At 44.0% G+C, this 20,039-nt stretch overlaps 1 protein-coding gene across 5 annotated transcripts in view; it reads right to left on the bottom strand.

The window, feature by feature from the left end:
• ARMC9 (armadillo repeat containing 9) overlaps positions 1-20,039 on the bottom strand; it is a 171,473-nt gene that overhangs the window by 95,534 nt on the left and 55,900 nt on the right. For all 5 annotated transcript variants that reach the window (XM_035306028.3, XM_035306032.3, XM_035306031.3 and 2 more), the window contains exons 11-15: positions 19,288-19,399; positions 15,841-15,933; positions 6,537-6,627; positions 4,502-4,625; positions 757-896 (exon numbers count right to left, since the gene is read on the bottom strand). In XM_035306028.3, the coding sequence (XP_035161919.1) occupies positions 757-896; positions 4,502-4,625; positions 6,537-6,627; positions 15,841-15,933; positions 19,288-19,399 (560 nt within the window). The remainder of the gene's footprint in view (positions 1-756; positions 897-4,501; positions 4,626-6,536; positions 6,628-15,840; positions 15,934-19,287; positions 19,400-20,039) is intronic.

The following is a 20,039-nucleotide window of genomic DNA, read 5'->3' as shown; positions in this document are numbered from 1 at the left end:
CTTGTGCCCACAGAAAAATCTCTATCTACCTCCAGGGCTGGAACAGGGAAAAGCATGTGATTCAGGGCAGGAAGCGGGGTTTAGTGTCACTGCCACTGCAGCCAGCTTAATCCTATAGGACCCTGGGAACACACTTCTTTGTTTTCAGAAAAGGGGATCATATTCTTTTTTTTCTTTGGAGATGGAGTCTTGCTTTGTTGCCCAGGCTAGAGTGTAGCGGCATGATATTGGCTCACTGCAACCTCTGCCTCCCAGGTTCAAGAAGTTCTCCTGCTTCAGCCCATTGAGTAGCTGGTATTATAGGCGCCTGCCACCATGCTCGGCTAATTTTTTGTATTTTAGTACAGATGGGGTTTCACTGTGTTGCCCAGGCTGGTCTCGAACTCCTGACCTCGTGATCCGCCTGCATCGGCCTCCCAAAGTGCTGGGATTATAGGTGTGAGCCACCACACCCAGCCAGGTGTCATAGTCTTAACTTCCTACCTTTAAATGATGCAATAAAGAAAAATGTAAATAAACTTAGTCTCCTCTTAATGCAGGTACTATGTATATACAAAACATTTTTTCCAGGGTGAGAAGGGATTTTAGCTTCAGGGATTCAACAGCTTGATACCTGGTTGGAAATGCTTTCCACTCTTTTTTCAGTTTTCTATGAGACTAAAAGCAAACCATATTAGGCTCATTGGAAACCTAGCTTCGAGGATCAAGATCTCTTCCCCTTTCTGCACCAGAATGAGGGTTGGGGGGCTATGAGACCTGCGCTGCGGAGACAGAGGTTCATGAGCAAAGCCACCGAGTACTCCAGCATGTAGTCAGACAGGCAGTCTGGGTCCTTCAGAACATCAACCAGCCAGAAGATAAGGCCATCTTGAATCATTGCTGTCTGCAGCGGGCGCCTGGAAGAAACAGCCTAAGGTAAACGAAAATTGCCAAGAAACTTTTTATATAAGAGGAAATAGTAGGCTAGGCACAGAGGCTTTCCCAGCAATTTGGAAGGCAGAGGTGGACAGATTACCTGAGGTCAGGAGTTTGAGACCAGCCTAGACAACATGGTGAAACCCTGTCTCTACTAAAAATACAAAAATTAGCTGGGTGTGGTGGCGGGTGCCTGTAATCCCAGCTACTCAGGAAGCTGAGGCATGAGAATTATTTGAACCCAGGAGACAGAGGCTGCAGTGAGCCGAGACTGCATCACTGCATTCCAGCCTGGGAGATGGAGCAGGACTCCGTCTCAAAAAAAATAAAAAGAGAGCAAGAATAAACAGTAATGTGAATGCATATCAAAAAAGACAAACTTACAGAAGACACAGACTCTGAAGAATGCTTTTGTTAAACCCATACAACTGAAACAACAAAAATTCTTTTATTATTTCAGGGATATTTATAAAGGGTTTAAATAAAGGCGGCAAGGAGGCCTCCTACTTTGAAAGTTTCCTGATTTAAAATTAGCAGAGCATTACTTCAAATATCTAATAAATATTTATTAGTAGCTTTTGGTTTACTTAACCCAGGAAACAGGACCATAGAAATACTTCTTTGACAAATAGACTTACCTAAACTCTCCTTAATCCAGCCCTAGGCACTCCGACCCATATGAAAACAAAGAAAAAAGGAGCAAAAGCCTACCTTAACAGCATTCTGATTCAGATTTCTATAGAGTAAGGGTAGTTTAACGACCTGGTTAATGCAAATTATAAGGAACGATTTTCCACCTGAAATCCAGGTACAAAATCCAATCCCTCATCAAAAAGTGTGATGGTGATATCATCAGGTCAGCCTTAAGAATTGCTGAGGCTGCCGGGCACAGTGGCTCATGCCTGTAATCCCAGCACTTTGGGAGTCCGAGGTGGGCGGATCACAAGGTCAAGAGATCGAGACCATCCTGGCCAACATGGTGAAACCCCGTCTCTACTAAAAATATAAAAATTAGCTGGGCATGGTGGCATGCACCTGTAGTCCCAGCTACTCGGGAGGCTGAGGCAGGAGAATTGCTTGAGCCTGGGAGGCGGAGATTGCAGTGAGCCGAGATCGTGCCACTGAACTCCAGCCTGGTGCCTGGCGACAAAGCAAGACTCTGTCTAAAAAAAAAAAAAAATTACTGAGGCTAAGTGTGGTATCATTGTGAGATGCCATCTGGATTACTAGAAAACTGACATGCCACAGAGAAGCCAGCACTGCACATCTCCTGATGAGCAGCTTACAGTGAAACCACCACCCAGGACAGAAGAGCGGAGCCAGTTAGCAGTTCATCCTGTTCTTAAACACTATGTGGACCCAATTGGGGTCAATATAGAATACAGTGAAGACTGTGCCCTCTTGGTAACTAGCTACCTTCTCCATTTATTGCAGAGACTCTGGAAAACTGCAAAAAGTTTAAGCACCTTTACAGAATGAAAAAGCTTAAAGGATCATTTGGAGGAAAAGACTAAACAGGCAGTAAACATTTTTGTTACCAGGAGGAAGTATTCTTTTCACCATATCTTATATCTGTCACTTAACTATAGTTATTGAATTTCTAAAAACCCCCAAAATGGTCAATATTGAGCAAAGTTCTCTCTACAAACAAATAGAAATGAAGCGTCTGTATGCTCTGAGGAAGTAATGACTCTGCGGATCACTCAGTTCTTTTCAATGCATATAGTTAGCACAGGAATTTTCATTTGCAGGAAATTGGCAAATGGTAGATACAAATACCTATCCCTTCCCAGTAAACACACACACACTTAGACATTTCACTTGGCCAGCTTCTGGTTATTTGTGAGTTGGTCACATGTTAATCACATTTGATGGGAAGAAATTGTGTTCAGAAGAGGACTGACAAAAAAAAAGCTGAAGACTCCAGGTACTAGAGTTCTCAATAAAGTCAAAGAGAACTTGAGGTGATTATTTTCAAAGAAAACTCTGAGAAAATTACCATATGACACAGTAATTCATCTCCTAGATGCTGGTCCAGGAGAAAAGGAAACATATGTCCACACAAAGACTTGTGCTGAAAGATTCATGGCAGTGTCATACATATCGGCCAAAAGTGCAAACCACCCAAATGCTGATCAACTGAAGGACAAACAAAATGTAATATAGGCCAGGCACAGTGGCTCACGCCTGTAATCCCAACACTTTGGGAGTCCAAGGCAGGTGGATCAAGAGGTCAGGAGTTCAAGACCAGTCTGGCCAACATGGTGAAATCTCTTCTCTACTAAAAATACAAAACTTAGCTGTGCATGGTGGCGCGTGCCTGTAATCCCAGCTACTCAGGAGGCTGAGGCAGGGGAATAGCTGGAACCCGGGAGGCAGAGGTTGCAGTGGGCCGAGACCACACCACTGTACTCCGCCTGGGCGACAGAGCGAGACTCCGTCTCAAAAAAAACCAACCAACCAATCATACAAACAAAAAAACGTGGTGTAGCCACAATGGAGTATCATTCAGCCACAAAAGGAATGAAGCCCTGACACACACTGCTACAAGGACGAACCTTGCAAATGTGATGCTAAGTGAGAGAAGCCAGTTACAAAAGAGCGCACACTACATGATTCCATTGATATGAAATGTCCAGTACGAGTCAATCCACCAACAGCAGATTTGTGGCTATCGAGGATTGGGGGTAGAAATGAGGAGTGACTGTAAATGGGTATAAGGTTTCTTTTTGTGGTAATGGAAATGTCCTAAAACTGGATTGTGGTGATGATTGTGGCCCAACTCTATAAACACGCTAAAATCCTTGAATTGTGTGCTTGATATGGGGGAATATTATGGTGTATAAAATACACCTCAATAAAGCTGTTAACTGAAAAGAAACCTATGGGGCTGGGTACGATGGCTCATGCCTGTTAATTCCAGTACTTTGGGAGGCTGAGGTGGGTGAATCACCTGAGGTCAGGAATTCAAGACCAGACTGGCCAAAATGATCAAATCCTGTCTCTATTAAAAACACAAAAATTAGCCTGGCCCTATAGGTTCCAAGTCATGGCGGTCTAGGCTGAGCTGATGGGGTAGGTTGCTTTGCCAAGGTCAGGAGGCCCTAACCCTAACTCCACAGGACTGTCTTTCACACTCTGCTGGGATGTACATTTACATGTGTGGCTCCCACAGGGGACTGGAAATAACTTGAGGGCTGAGGCTGTATTGGGCCCTATTCATGTGTCTGTCTCTAAGCCCTACACATGCCCTGAGACACAATCTAGCATGGCTGGCACTAGATAATGTCCATTAGGAAAATACACTGGTGCTTTTAAAATGCCTTCCTCTCAGAGCAAAGGCCCTGGTGAAAATAAAATAAATAAATAAATGAAGAAAAAAATAAAACATCTTCCTCCATCCCCAGCAGTCTCTAGCAGGATAGTTTAGCGGATTAGAGATAAGCTTTCTAGCTCTGTCTTAGAAAGTCATCCACCCTCTCCAAAGTGTTAGTGGAAAAATACCGACTGCCTCCTGAGTTGTCTTGGGAATTTTAACTCAATGTGATCTCAGAGGAGACACCACGACCTACCACACAGTCATTACCTGAGGCTGAACTTCTGCAGGGCCCCAAGAATGTTCTCCCTGGTGATGATGTCCTTGTCCTCCTCCTTCAGCCTTCCCTCCAGCATCCGCAGCACCTTTGTGTTCTGGGCAAGGTAGAGGCGACCTGATAATACACCAGAGATGAAACAGGTGAAAGACAGAAATAATTTATCTGGTATGCTAAAAAACCACTTTGCATGAAAACTTACTTTGCATAAAACACAGTAGAGTCTGGGTAATTTTATGTTCTAGAAAACTTACTAGGTCAGGAGTAGTGGCTCATGCCTGTAATCCCAGCACTATGGGAGGCCGAGGCAGGTGAATCACCTGAGGTCAGGTGTTCAAGACCGGTCAGGAGTTCAAGACCAGCCTGGCTAACATGGTGAAACCTTGTCTCTATTAAAAATACAAAACTTAGCTAGGTGTGGTGGCAGGTGCCTATAATCCCAGCTACTCGGGAGGCTGAGGCAGGAGAACTGCATGAGGCTGAGGCAGGAGAATTGCTTAACCTCGGGAGGTAGAGGTTGCAGTGAGCCAAGATTCAAGCCACTGCACTCCAGCCTGAGCGACAGAACAAGACTCTGTCCCCTGACCCAAAAAATAAATAAATAAAAATAATAATAATAATAAAATCTTACTGGTTGCACAATGTAGCTCACGCCTGTAATCCTAGCACTTTGGAAGGCTGAAGCGGGTGGATTATTTGAGCTCAGGAGTTCCTGACTGGCCTGCACAACAGGGCGTAACCTTATCTCTACAAAAACTAAAGAAAATTGGCCAGGTATGATGATGCACACCTGTCAACCCTGCTAATTGGGGGGCTCAGGCAGGAGGAGTATTGCTTGAGCCTGGGCAGTTGAGGCTACAGTGAGCCAAGATCATACCACTGTACTCTAGCCTGGGTGACAGAGCAAGACTCTGTCAAAAATAAAAAAAAAATAAAACCTACAAAACTCCCACAAAATTTATTAAAAGATATTTCTTCTAAAAGTTGGTTTTATTCAATTAACTATCTGATGACTAGAAAAACCACTCTTCTTGTGAGCTACACATAATTCACTGCTGTGTTCTTGTGGGGAGCACCATCCTTTTTTTTCATGAAATCCTGAACCCAACATTCAGATCTACAAGGAGAAACGGGGGGTAGATGTTGTGTTATGGGCCCTTAAGCCTTCACAATACAGGCAGCCAAGGAGTGCTTCCATCCACATTCTCTGCTCCCTTCAGACATGCACAAGGCCTGGAGAGGAAGGTGGAAGCCATACCTGGGACCCTATAATAAACCCTGAATGGTCACTAGCCTGTTGTGGACTTCTGAATTGATATGGAAGATGTCAATTTCAGACATAAGTTTCAACAGTATTATTATATGAATGGTCCTCAGTAATACATCCTGGCTTATCATAAATGTTTGCCAAATGGATGGAAGAATTAATAAACAAATGAACTAAGTTGTAGACTATCATATATTCATAATTTGAAAACTCCCTTTATTCACATTATAAAGAGCTCAAACAAATAAGAACTTATGGAAGATAATGGCACTTCACCAAATCATTCTGCATTCAGTTATGAGGGCATGTTATTTTCCGAGTTTTCAAATCCTTTGATTTAAGAGCTTGTAGTCTTCCAAAGGAAATGATGCAGCGTTTACTGGAGTCTGCTTTGTTTCACCACGCTTATTTTGCTGTAATTGTTTCACTTATTTTGTCTTAAATAGAAAACTGTAGAAAGTGCATTCATTACTTGTGATATGCTTGAAAGCAATATAAAACGTTACTATGTTACAAAGCCAGAAAGCTTATAAAATAAAACCAGGAGGCTTACAAAATAAACCCAAAAACTGTCCAAAGTGCTCTGATACAAACTAAAGCAATATGACAACAACTAATTTTCACAAAAGACCTTAGATGAATTAAACAGTAACAAATTGAGGAAGCGTAATTGCTAAGAAACTTGGGAGGAACACTCATTTTCAAAGGAAAAGGAATCAGTATGACCTAGCTCTTCTCTTTAAGCAAAGCTGATGTCTCACCTTCTGCCAGTGACGCAAAAGCATTGATGAGCCTGGCCATGTACTGTCGTACCACGTCGCTCTTGGAGTGCAGCAACTGGAGCACACTCCTCTAGGGGACAAAGTCAAGAGTGAAAACAAGGTTAAGAGAAGGGAGAGATAAACACGTCTCCTCTTTGGGTCTGGTAGTTCTCTTCCTCTGCCTGAATTTATTAGAGGTGAAATAAACAGACTAAAGCCAAACATTTCATCTGGGTCTTGATTTCCAACTGAAATTTGATGAGACTTGACAAAAATAAGTTAGTCAGACTTCAAATTAAATGAATTCATTATACGACGCTCTCAGAACAGTGACTGGCATGAAGGAAGCATTCCTGTTTGCTGTTACCATTGCTGCTGTTTTCCAGGTTAGAATGGTAGATCCAAGACACACGCCTAACTTGGTGCCCTCTAAAGCACAGTAAAACTACAATAAAAGCACTGTTAAAAAAGATAATTCCTAAGGATAGAGAGAACAGCAAAAGAAATGATAATGCCACAGTTCTGGGAAGCAGGAATGCAGGATGGCAAGAGGCTTAGCAGGCCCAAGAAGGTCCAATCTCAAGGCAGCAAGGGAACTGTGGAATTACCCAATTTCCATTACTAACTCCTCAAAGGGCTTATGAGCTGGAGGAAAATGAAGATGAATGAATGAAAGTTGTTTAAGAAGCAGCTGGATCCCACTCATGTGACTCCTGTGCACCTCTCAGCACAGGGCTGTAGAGAGGGTGTTCCCTTGTGAGTGTGACACAGAGTCTGTGGATCAGGGACACCAGGCAGAGGACAGCAAGTGTTTGAGGGATTCTAGAACAAAATGGAGAGGGGGGTTAATGTCTAAATACAGAATGAATGTGGAACAGAGGGCCACTTCAGAACTTGGCTCCCAGGACACTGGCAATCAGACCCTTCCCACCTAGGCCCAAGATTAGAAAACTATCCTCACAGCGAAATGACCAGCCCAAGGGGAAAGAACTAGAGATGGTAAAATCAGAGGTTCAGCAAATGGCCCACCCAGATCCCCCTTGGTGGAGCTACACATTGACAGGCCCTACCATCACACTCAATGGGCTTTTCAGTCCCCTTCACTAAATATGTCATTAGGAGATCTAAATATGTCATGAGGAGATCACCAAGGACTACCAGACATCCAAGAAAAGTTTCTACCAGGAGGCCAAAACAAATAGGGGGTCGGGGGGAGGGCTTGGAGTAAAAGACTGTGCAGGGAGAAGAAAACTAAAACTTAAATTAAAATTCATCACTAATATCCTCAAAGACATAAGAAATTGTATTATATCCATGAAACAAAATAATACTATCAAAAAGGAAAGAAAAATTTCAACAATAGGGTCAGAAAATAAAGATGAAGAAAATCTCCTGGGAAGGCTGGGCATGACAGCTCACACCTATAATCTCAGGACTTTGGGAGGCCGAGGCAGGAAGATCACTTGAGATCTGGAGTTTGAGACCAGCCTGGCCAACATGGTGAAACCCCATCTTTATAAAAATACAAAAATTAGCCAAGTGTGGTGGCACTCACCTATAATCCAAGGTACTTGGGAAGCTGAGGCAGGAAGATTGCTTGAGCCCAGGAGGCAGAGGCTGCAGTGAGCTGAGATTATGCCACTGCACTCCAGCATGGGTGTCAGAGTAAGACTGTCAAAAAAAAAAAAAAAGAAAGGAAGGAAGGAAGGGAGGGAGGGAGGAAGGAAGGAAATCTCCCAGAGAGTGAAACAAAAAGAGAAAATACGAGAGAAACTATAAGAAAAATAGAAAACCAGAATGAAACTGTCAAAAAAAGGAAGGAAGGAAGGAAGGAAGGAAGGAAGGAAGGAAGGAAGGAAGGAAGGAAGGAAGGAAGGAAGGAAGGAGAGAAGGAAATATATCTCCCAGAGAGTGAAACAAAAAGATAGAAAATTGGGGCCGGGCGCGGTGGCTCACGCCTGTAATCCCAGCACTTTGGGAGGCCGAGGCGGGTGGATCACTAGGTCAAGAGATTGAGACCATCCTGGTCAACATGGTGAAAACCTGTCTCTATTAAAAACACAAAAAATTATCTGGGCACGGTGGCGCGTGCCTGTAATTCCAGCTACTCAGGAGGCTGAGGCAGGAGAATTGCCTGAATCCAGGAGGCGGAGGTTGCAGTGAGCCGAGATCGCGCCATTGCACTCCAGCCTGGGTAACAAGAGCGAAACTCCGTCTCAAAAAAAAAAAAAAAGATAGAAAATATGAGAGAAACTATAAGAAAAACAGAAAACCAGTTCAGGAGGTTCAACATTCAGAGAGAGAACACAGAAAACAGAAGGGAAGAAATGCTTCTATAGAGACAAACACAGGTCACATACAAAAGATAAGGAAGCGGAATGGCTTTAGATTCCTTTTTTTATTTTTTGAGTCAAGGTCTCACTCTGTTGCCCAGGATGGAATGCAGTGGGGTGATCACAGCTCACAGCCTCGACTTCTTGGGCTCAAGCAATCCTCCCGCCTCAGTCTTCAGAGTTAGCTGGACTACAGGCTTGTGCCACCATGCCTAGTTAATGTAAAAAAAAAACAACTTGTTTTTTGGTAGAGAATAGGGTCTCACTATTTTTTTTTTTTTTTTTTATATAGAGTTTCACTCTTGTTACCCAGGCTGGAGTGCAATGTCACGATCTCAGCTCACTGCAACCTCTGCCTCCTGGGTTCAGGCAATTCTCCTGTCTCAGCCTCCTGAGTAGCTGGGATTATAGGCACACACCAAGATGCCCAGCTAATTTTTTGTATTTTTAGTAGAGACAGGGTTTCACCATGTTGACCAGGATGGTCCCAATCTGTTGACCTCGTGATCCACCCGCCTCGGCCTCCCAAAGTGCTGGGATTACAGGCGTGAGCCACCGTGCCCGGCATGGGGTCTCACTATTTTATTCAGGCTGGTCACAAACTCCTGGACTCAAGTGATCCTCCTGCCTCAGCTTCCCAAAGTGCTAGGATTACAGGCATGAGCCACCAGGCCCAGCCGGCTTTGGATTTCTGAACAGCAAAACTGGCACCTAAAAGACAATGGAGCAATGTCTTCAAAATTCTGAAGAAAAATTATTTACAATCCAGAATTCTATACAAAGAATGAAGACATTTTTTGACCATACATGATCTCAAAAATATACTTCCTATGCACCTTTTCTCTAGAAGCTATTAACTCAAGAATGTTCCACCAATTGAGAGAACAAGTTAAGAAATAAGATAATATGGGGCACTGGAAACAGAGGTCCAATTCAGGAGAGGGGTGAAAGGAATCAGTAACAGTTTGGTGAAGAGACGCCTGGAGGGTAGCTATGCACCAGATATTGTCCAGACTAAACCCAGCTGACTCAAGAGGGCAATATGTCAAAGGCCATCGTCCCCAAGATACCTATTACCATTAACAACAATTGAGGTCAAATTTTTACTGAGGTATAGCATCTACACAGAACACTGCACAGATCACGTGTACAGCCTGGTGAGTTTTCACAAACTGAACATGCGGCTAACTAGCAACCAGGTCAAGAAACAGAACATGCCCATGGTCCCAGAAGCCCTTCAAGAACCGCATTCCAAACCAAGGGTGACCTCTCTCTCCTGGCTTCTAACATCATAGATTCATGTTACTTGGTTTTAAATTTTTAATAAATGAAACCATATATTATATATTCTCTTACATTTGACTTTTTCATTCAACAATCTGCTTGTGATATTCACCTGTGGTCTCTGCTGTGTGCCCCTTCTCATTGCTTAAGGTGTCCCATTTTACAAATACATCATAGGTATTCATTCTACTGCTGACTGACATTTGGGTTGCAGCCAGCATTTTGGTTCTTATAAGAAGTGCAGCTATGAATATTCTTGTATGTTTTTTAGTGAAAATATGGGCACGTTTTTGTTGGGGCCATACCTAGGAGAGGCTTTGCTAGGACATGAGGAATTCAGTTTTAGTAAATGCTGCCTGTGTTCCAAAGTAGTATACCATGTCCTAATTTGTAAACAGAATACAAAATGTCCGGTGAGATGAGCCCATACTCTTACTGGCATTTGGATAATTCTGACATGTGCTAGTGACATTCCAGCTCCCACTTCCATGCCCTGTGTGGATTAGCTGTGAACAGTCTTTTTACCCCCACAGAAGTATTCTCAAGTGATCGACCCCTGAGAACTAGATCAGGTGCACCTACAAGCCAAAATACAGAGCAGCTCACCATTGCCCTTGGGCATAAATATTGCTGCAGGGCCAGGCTCGATGGCTCACATCTGTAATCCCAGCACTTTGGGAGGCCGAGGTGGGCAGATCACCTGAGGTCAGGAGTTTGAGACCAGCCTGGCTAACACAGCAAAACCCTATCTCTACTAAAAATATAAAAATTAGCTGGGTGTGGTAGTACACACCTGTAGTCCCAGCTACTTGGGAGGCTGAGGCAGGAGAATCGTCTGAACCCAGAAGATGGAGGTTGCAGTGAGCCAAGATTGCGCCATTGTACTCCAGCCTGGGTGACAGTGAGACTCTGTCTCAATCAATCAATATTCTGCTGGACAACTGGCACCTGGATGATCTTTCAATTCTGCCACATGGTCTATGTTTCACAGGACTCTCTCCCAGCTTTGATTACCAATGTCACCGGAGGGGATCAATAAATGTTCAGGGAAGCTATGTCCAACTATTATCCCAAACTTTTGTTTATGCCACTTTCTCCTAGGTAACTTCATCTAACATGGGCACAGTGCTGTTCCCTTGCAGAGCAAGGCTGGGACTTGCTACTCAGCACAAAAGCAAACACTGTATTATGCACGCTATATACACAGATGGGGAAACTGTAAAGACAGCAAGGAACGAATTAACACAGCAGTCAGGATGTGCATGCACGCTTCACAGCAGCACTATTCACAGCAGCCAAAAGGTGGAGGCAACCCAAATGTCCACTGACAGAGGAACAGATAGATGAGCAAAATCTGGTCCATCCATATGAGGAAGCATTAGCCTTAAAAAGGAAAGAAACTCTGACGTATGCTACAACGTGGATGAAGCTGAGGACATTAGCTAAGTGAAACAAGCCAGTCACAAAAAGAAAAATACTGGACAATTCTACTTATATGAGGTATCTGGAGTAGTCACAATCATAGAGACAAACAGTAGAATGGGAATTTGCCAGGGGGCTGGAGTAAGGGGAAATGGAGAATTATTGCTTAACGGGTATAAAGTTTCAGTTTTACAAGATGAAAAAAGTTATTTATGGAGATTGACACTATGTGATGTTTGCACAGCATTATGAATGCATTTTATACCACTCAAATGTACACTTAAAAATGGTTAAGATGGTTAGAGGTATGAAGAATTTTGTATTTTTAGTAGAGATGGGGTTTCACCATGTTGGCCAGGCTGGTCTCGAACTCCTGAGCTCAGGTTTCAGCTAAAAATGAAAAATTCAGAATTGAGCTAAAAATGAAAAACTCAGCCTTGCAATTTCATTCAATTTGGCTCCATTCAAGTTTTTTGTCTCGAACTGTAATTCTCAAAGCACCCTGGACCAGCAGTATTGGCATCGCTGGAAAACTTGCTGGAAATGCAAATCCTTGGGCCCGACCCTAGATCTACCGAACAGAAACTGTTGGTGGGACCTGATCTGTGTTTTAATGAGACCTCCAGGAGATAATGATGCACATTAAACTTTGAGAACCACTACAGGAGAGGAACAAACCAAGGAGTTCAATTTCCTGTCTGTACAGGCCAGGTTACCATGGTGCCATAGGGACAAAGCATCCACGTTGGACAAGGAGTCTTCCTGCCCTGCAGATTCTCTGACATCTTAAGACAACTTACACTCATTTCTCTTTCCCTCCTTCCCTCCCTCCCTCCCTCCCTCCCTCCCTCCCTTCCTTCCTTTCTTTTTTTTTCTCACTCTGCTGCCCAGGCTGGAGTCCAGTGGCATGATCGTGGCTCACTGCAACCTCTGCCTTCCAGGTTCAAGCAATTCTCTTGCCTTAGCCTCCCAAGTAGCTGGGATTATAGGCATGCATCACCACATCTGGCTAATTTTTATATTTTTAGTAGAGAGGGTTTCACCGTGTTGGCCAGGCTGGTCTCAAACTCCTGAGCTCAGGTGATCCACCTGCCTCAGCCTCCCAAAACACTAGGATTACAGGCATGAGCCACCACACCTGGCCTATTTCTTCTTTTAAAAAAAAAAAAATTATTTCAAGTTTATGGGGTACAGGTGGTTTTTAATTGCATGCATAAGTTATTTAGTGGCGATTTCTGAGACTTTAGTGCACCCACTGGGTACAGTGAGCACTGTCACCTGTGCAAATCCATTATATCATTTTTGTTTGCATCCTCGTATCTTAGCTCCCACTTATAAGTGAGAACATACGATATTTGGTTTTCCATTCCTGAGTTACTTCACTTAGAATAATGGCCTCCAGCTCCATCCAAGTTGCTCCAAAAGACATTGTTTCATTCCTCTTTATGGCTGAGTGGTATCCCATGGTATTTATACTACATTTTCTTTAGGCACTCATTGGTTGATGGGCACTTAGGTTGGTTCCAAATCTTTGTAACTGCAAATTGAAAACATGTGTGTACATGTGTCTTTTTCATATAGTGACTTATTTTTCTCTGGATAGATACCCAGTAGTGGGATTGTTAAACCAAACGGTAGTTCTAAGTCGAATTCTTCAGGGGATCTTCATACTGTTTTCCATAGTGGTTGTACTAATTTACATTGCCACCAGCAGTGTAAAAGGGTTCAGCTCATTTCTTCTTAAACAAAAATGAAAAATTCAGAATTCAGCTGAAAATGAAAAACGCAGCCTTGCAATTTCACTAAATTTGGCTCCATTCAAGTTTTTGGTCTCAAACTGTAATTCTCAAAGCACCCTGGACCACCCTGGCTGAAGCCTGTAATCCCAGCACTTTGGGAGACTTGAGGTGGGCGGATCACCTGAGGTCAGGAGTTTGAGACTAGCCTGGCCAAAATGGTGAAACATTTTTAGTAGTCTCTCTACTAAAAATACAAAATTTAGCTGGGTGGGTGGTGGGCACCTGTAATCCTAGCTACTTGGGAGTCTGGGGCAGAAGAATCACTGGAACCCAGGAGGTGGAGGTTGCAATGGGCTGAGATTGTGCCATTGCACTCAGCCTGAGCAATAAGAGTGAGACTCCATCTCAAAATAAATAAATAAACCACAGGAATTATACATAATGACTTAAGGAAGAAATTACTCTCTTCAATGACTATGGAGATCACTGTATTTTTGCCAAAAACTACAGATGACAAAACCCACGACACCTTTCATAAGAAGACACATTATCGTTTTATGTATAAAAATCTAGAAAGAAAAGAAAAACACTGCCAATTAAGCTATAATATGCCATTCACTATCAGATACACCCCAGTAACAAAGATGTTAAGACAGGGAGAAAAGTGTATCTTTGACTCAATGAAGTAATGTTAGAAATAATCAGTATTGGGCCGGGCACGGTGGCTCAAGCCTGTAATCCCAGCATTTTGGGAGGCCGAGGCGGGTGGATCACGAGGTCAAGAGATCGAGACCATCCTGGTCGACATGGTGAAACCTGTCTCTACTAAAAATACAAAAAATTAGCTGGGCATGGTGGCGCATGCCTGTAATCCCAGCTACTCAGGAGGCTGAGGCAGGAGAATTGCCTGAACCCAGGAGGTGGAGGTTGCAGTGAGCCAAGATCGTGCCATTGCACTCCAGCCTGGGTAACAAGAGCGAAACTCCGTCTCAAAAAAAAAAAAAAAAGAAATAATCAGTATTGACTTTACTCCTTGAATTTGAGTTGAGAAGATGTAACAATCTATTATTCAGCTGCTTCATGCCTTGTATGCTGGATCCAATGCCATTAAAAATCCAACAGGAAGAAAAGCAAGAAAATAAGTCAAGTATATGAGAGTATTTTTAAACTTAACACAACTCTTTCATGACACCATGAAGACTACATTCGCAGAGTAAACTGGCAACTCGAAACTCAAATTGTATTGCCTGTATGCACAACAGATTAATGTGTAAATCGCTTTCCCAGGGTCTGTTGCTATGGTTTGAATGAACCCACCAAAACTCATATTCACATTTAATTGCTAATGTTGTAGTACAGGGAGTCGGGACCTTTCAGAAGATATTAGGCATTAATGTATTACTGCCATTATTGCTGGAGTGGGTTAGTTATCCTGAGTAACCTCCTGCTAAAAAGACAGCTTCGCCCTCCACTCTCTGTCTTGCGTGCTCACTTCTGCCTTCTGCCTTTTGCTTTGGGATGACTCTTGCCAGATGCTGGCGCCAGGCTCTTGGACTTCCTAGACTCCAGAACTGTTGAGTACAATACGCTTGTATTGTTTATAAATGACCCAATCTGCGGTATTCTGTTCTAGCAGTAGGAAATGGCCTAAGACAGTTATTTAATCAGTGAGAGTTAAGACAATTTGATACTCCACTCAGTGCATACATTGTGAAGTTTAACAATAGCTTTACATTTTTACCGCACTCTGGATAAAAATTCAACTGAAATAATAAAATGTAGTACCGTCTTAACATGTGCCAAATTCAAAATCCTGATCCTCCTCCTGTCCAGTGAAGTTTGGTGCAGATACAGGTAGGAGGGGCAGGGACAGAGAGAAAGACTGCTCGGTGCCAGGCCTGGAGCTAAGGACTCCGACATATGACTGTACGTAATCATCCCAACAACCTCCCAAGGCAGGCACAGCTCCTTTCTCAGACAAGGAAGTGCCTGAGATTGAGTAACTCGCTTACGGGACCTGGCTAATGAGTGGTAGAGCAGAGGTTGGAAAGAAAGTTTATTTTACCCTAAATCTCATACTTTTCCCACAGGATCAGTAGACCTATCTGGTCCAAAACTATATATAAGTACTGTATTAACGATACTTTTAGTCAGGCCCAGATGTAACCAACCTGAATTTGCTTACCTACTTCGTTCCTCTGAAGTCACACTCAGTTTTCAGGACTCATGGCAAGCAGCATGAAGTGAGGTCAAAGAGTTGGGAATTTGAGAAAAGAAAAAACGGCAGAAAAGAACTCCAGAGATGATGAATCAAGCAGTCCTAACTTGTTTAGAACTCTTTACTAGAAGCAAAAAGGAGGACAATGCCCAGGTTGAACAAAAGATCTCGTGAGCTCAAGGCTGACATACAATTACGATGCTGAAAATGTGCACAAAAATGAAAGCTTCCCCCAGATGAGGAATGATGCTAAGATCATTACCTAGAATTGAAGGCCCTGGCCAGGATGTGAGCCACCTCTTACCAACCTGGGTGTGGCTATGACAGTCCAAGAGGTCATTGCTGATATAGGCCTGCAGAATGGTCTCCCTCTGCTCTCCAGGATGGGATGTGGTCAAGCGCTGGAGCAAAGAAAAATAAAAGTAGCAAGACCTTAGTCTTATAATGGAAAAAAGTTTCACGTAGCAGGTGTGTTTTAAATGGCAGTATCAGTAACTACACATTTAACCAAACAAAATAAATAATATCCAGCTGTGGGGGGTGAGTTAACTGGTTAAACAAATAACAAGAACCTATGATGTGCTTCCTAATGGGTGACACAGTGGATTTTGGAGCAACTTATACATGTGAAATTTCCAGAGAAGTGAAGCAGCAAAATGCTCAGATAATAAGTATGCAGATAGTGGAGAGCTCATCCATGCCCATAGAGGCATTTCTTGTACAAAGGGGCTCAGGAGCTGGCCCCTGCAGGAAGGGCAGCCTATTAACCAGCACAGGGGAGCGATAGCACGGTGGCAGATAGGAAAGTGAGGTCTAGCTCAGGGAGGTACAATACAGGGCACAGTGGCATGGCTCAATGGGAGGGGCCCAAGGCTGACTGTTGAGCGCTCTGATCCTTTCTTATAAGGAATGAGAGTCATACAGTACATGTGCGCATGTGTGTGTGTGCATGTGTGCATGCATGCATGCATGATGAGTGTAGAGGTAGCTGGCTAGTATTTTGTAGATTTTAGAAAGCCATAAGTCTGTTATGTTGTTATAAGTAAAAATTTATGCAATGTCGACAGGGCTAGAAGAAAACTTTCATGTGGAGAGCATGTAAAATGGGTGTGTGAGGGTGCACATGGGTGTGTACAGGTGTGAGATGGGATATGAAAAAGCATGTAACAGAGTGAGCAAATATCCTTTTTAGGAAAATCCTACTAGATAAAAATCCTGAGGCTGCAAACCCTGCTTCTAGCTGAAGAGAAGCTGGATGTGTAAGGAATATGCTAGTTCTTAGCATGGGCCAGAGTGCAGGCCAGAGCATCAGACCCCTGGGCTAGAAGGAGAGCCGGCGAGGCCTCCAGAGCAGGCATTGCCAACAGATGTTACCACCAGAGCCAGGGTGTGCCCAAAATGTCACATCGGGGGCGCTGCTGCCCTTCTGTTGAGTTCACTGAGGTTGAAGTGAACTACCCTAGCTTGACTATGATGAATACATTTTGAACAATCCTGCCAACTCCATTTTGCCCACCCTGAGCTATGGTGGGCATTCTGTTCCAAGAGCTTGTGGTCTGAGACACCTGCCATCTTTGTGACCAGTTTTTTGAGAAACGGCCCACTGGCCCTGTACATCCTGTACCTGCAACTGTCTAACTGCCTACCCTACATCCTGAATAAAAAACAACTTTAAATATAATTTTGTTGTTAGGCCCCCCACCTCCTAAATTCCCCTAACCTGCTCCTTCTGCTTCTGTAATAATCTACCGCCCCCGACCCTAAACTGGTATAAAAATGTTGACCGCCCTTTGCTCTAGGCCGAGAGGTTTGAGCTCTAGCTGACTCTCGGACGCAGGCCATTAAAGGTGGACTCTCAACAAACTCAACAGTGTGGCGCTTCTGTTTGAACTCACTTGGGTATAATAGAAGCAGGGGCAAGAAGCCGGGTGGGGCCACTGGAGAGGGACACAGATGAAATCCTAAGAAACCTGTTCACTTTTCTGGGTTATTCTCTGAAGATGTCACTCTCTCAGCAAAGGAATACCCTGTCTCAGCAAGAGGCTCAGGAGTAGCACTGACTGAGAGGAAGTGCAGCATCAGTAAACCGAGAGGCAAATCAAAGATGAGTTTGAGAGCTTAAGCAGAGAGGTAAATGGCCAGGGAGGAGACAGCCACTGCTGATGACTCAAGCTGCTCCACCCACTCGAGTCCTGACCCAACCAAAACCAAAAGAGACATCACTGCTTTCCACAGGACTCTTCCTGCAGGTCCTGGATATGTCGTCAGAGTCCTTCTCAAGACGTGCTTCAGGAAGTACTGCCATTCACTTGTGTGTAAGTGAGAACTGCTTCTATCCACAGATGGAAAATTGCTAAGGATCCTGATGCCAGGATACCTTGAAATGCGGGGGTCCATGAAGATGTCTGATGCTAATGAATTCAAATGGACTGTTCACTTAAAGAATTGCTGGTTCAGTCAGTGTTGGCTAGAGCCACCAGTTCCCACAGTGTGGTCCAGGGAACCCTGAGAGGTCCTCCAAACCCTTTTAGGGGGTCTGCAAGGTCACAATTTTCCTAATACTAAGATACGATCATGTCTTTTTTATGATCAGTCTCTGAGAGGCTATATGAAGTGTGACACTGAGAGGCAAATACAAAGCCGATAGGAGAATTCAGCTTCCTCCATCAAGCCAGACACTAAAGACATCTGCAGAACAGTGCTGCTCTTCTCACAATTTTGTTTGTTTGGAAAGTAGTATTCGTCATAAAAAGTGTTATTTATGTTAACATGTCATTTGTTTATTAGTGTTCATTTTAAATGAAATTAATAAACATATTTCAAATCTTCAGTTTTGTTTTTTTCTTTTCTGAGATGGGGTCTTACTCTGTTGCCCAGGTTGGAGTGTGGTGGTGTGATCTCAGCTCACTACAACCTGCGCCTCCCAGGTTCAAGCGATTCTCCTGCCTCAGTCTCCTGAGTAGATGGGACTACAGGCACCTGCCACCACGCCCAGCTAACTTTTTGTACTTTTAGTAGAGACAGGATTTTGCCATGTTGGCCAGGCTGGTCTTGAAGAACTCCTGACCTCAGGTGACCAGCCCACCTTGGCCTCCCAAAGTTAGTGGGATTACAGGTGTGAGCCACCATGCCCAGGCAAATTTCATTTTTAATTTCAAATGCTGTAAACATTGGTGTATCAAATAACTTCACATAAATGAAAGCTCTTTGAGGTCCTCCTTAATTTTTGAGTGGAAAGGGGTCTGACACTAACAAGCTTGAGAGCCAACTGCTGACTTAAACTGCACTCAAGCTGAAGAGTAGGGAGAAAAGTAACGACGGAGACCGGGCCACTTCCCTTAGAGTCTTGAGAACAGGAGTTCTTTCCCTGGTAGTTCTCCAGGGCGGCTGCACAGCAGTGCCTGCATACAGAACCTCTGCGGGGCTGTGGGCCACCCTGACTCCATGCGCTCACACACGGGCCCCCACAAGCAGAGTGGGGCTCACAGCCAGGAAAGGGCCACAGGCAGGTACAGTCTTCTTGGCCTTGAAATTTATTTATTTAACTCATTACATCACAATTGTCATAACATAGGGGTTTCTTAAAGGAGGCCCAGGCTATCTTCAGAAGTGGCTTTCAACTTCCGTTCTTGGTGTCAGCAGACATAGGGGAAGAAAGATTTCTGGAAGATGGGTTAAAAGACACAGGCAAGGTAGCCAGCCAAGAAAACCGCTGGTTTGGTTTGGTTTTCTAACTTCAAGACAAAGGTACCTACCCAGCGCAGAGCCTGCAACAAGAAGGCTTTCAAGCGGTCACTCCCCAAAATCAAATCCTTCTTCAGTTTCTCATAATCCAGGGAGGGCAGTAATGGGACATCCTTCAATTTCCTACTCAGCAACACAAGTTCAAACAGAAAGAAAAGGGCAAAAAGGCATGTTCATTACACCTCCTGAGCATTATGGCACCCGATCTAGAACTTGCTGTTCCCCTGGGCTCCCAGCATGACCCACCAGCTTCCACCTAGAGGATGACCTGGGGTCTAGGCGCCTACCTCAGCTTCAACCAGTTCAGCTCTGCCTGTTCTGTTGGATGGACTGAGATTCTGTTTAACATTTTTCCTAAAACAAGGAGTCTCTGCCTGAACAGATTTAGAAACCCCTACAGATTCACCTTCAGCCAGAGCCCCCTAGGATGGGGAAGAAATCACCTTGGGGGCATCATAACTTTCCACTGAAGTCCTGTTTAGAATTCTGAACACAGTCCAAAGACGATGAGCATCAGCAGGCCCTAAGTGTTCTACCTCAACACCTGAAGCCACTGTTCCTCTCAAGCCTGAGCGACTGGACTGGGGGAATATGAGCAACAGTCAGGAAACAAGTGTGAAGCATAAGCAGGCAGAGGCCAGGTGCAGTTCACACCTATAATCCCAGCACTTTGAGAGGCCTAGGCAGGTGGATCACCTAAGGTCGGGAGTTCGAGACCAGCCTGGCCAACATGGTGAAACCCTGTCTCTACTAAAAACACAAA

Source organism: Callithrix jacchus, chromosome 6 (assembly GCF_049354715.1).
Source record: "Callithrix jacchus isolate 240 chromosome 6, calJac240_pri, whole genome shotgun sequence".
In the NCBI taxonomy this organism is placed as follows: Eukaryota; Metazoa; Chordata; class Mammalia; order Primates; family Cebidae; genus Callithrix; species Callithrix jacchus.
The sequence above is the reverse complement of the archived record's forward strand: the minus strand, read 5'-3'. Positions and strand labels throughout refer to the sequence as shown.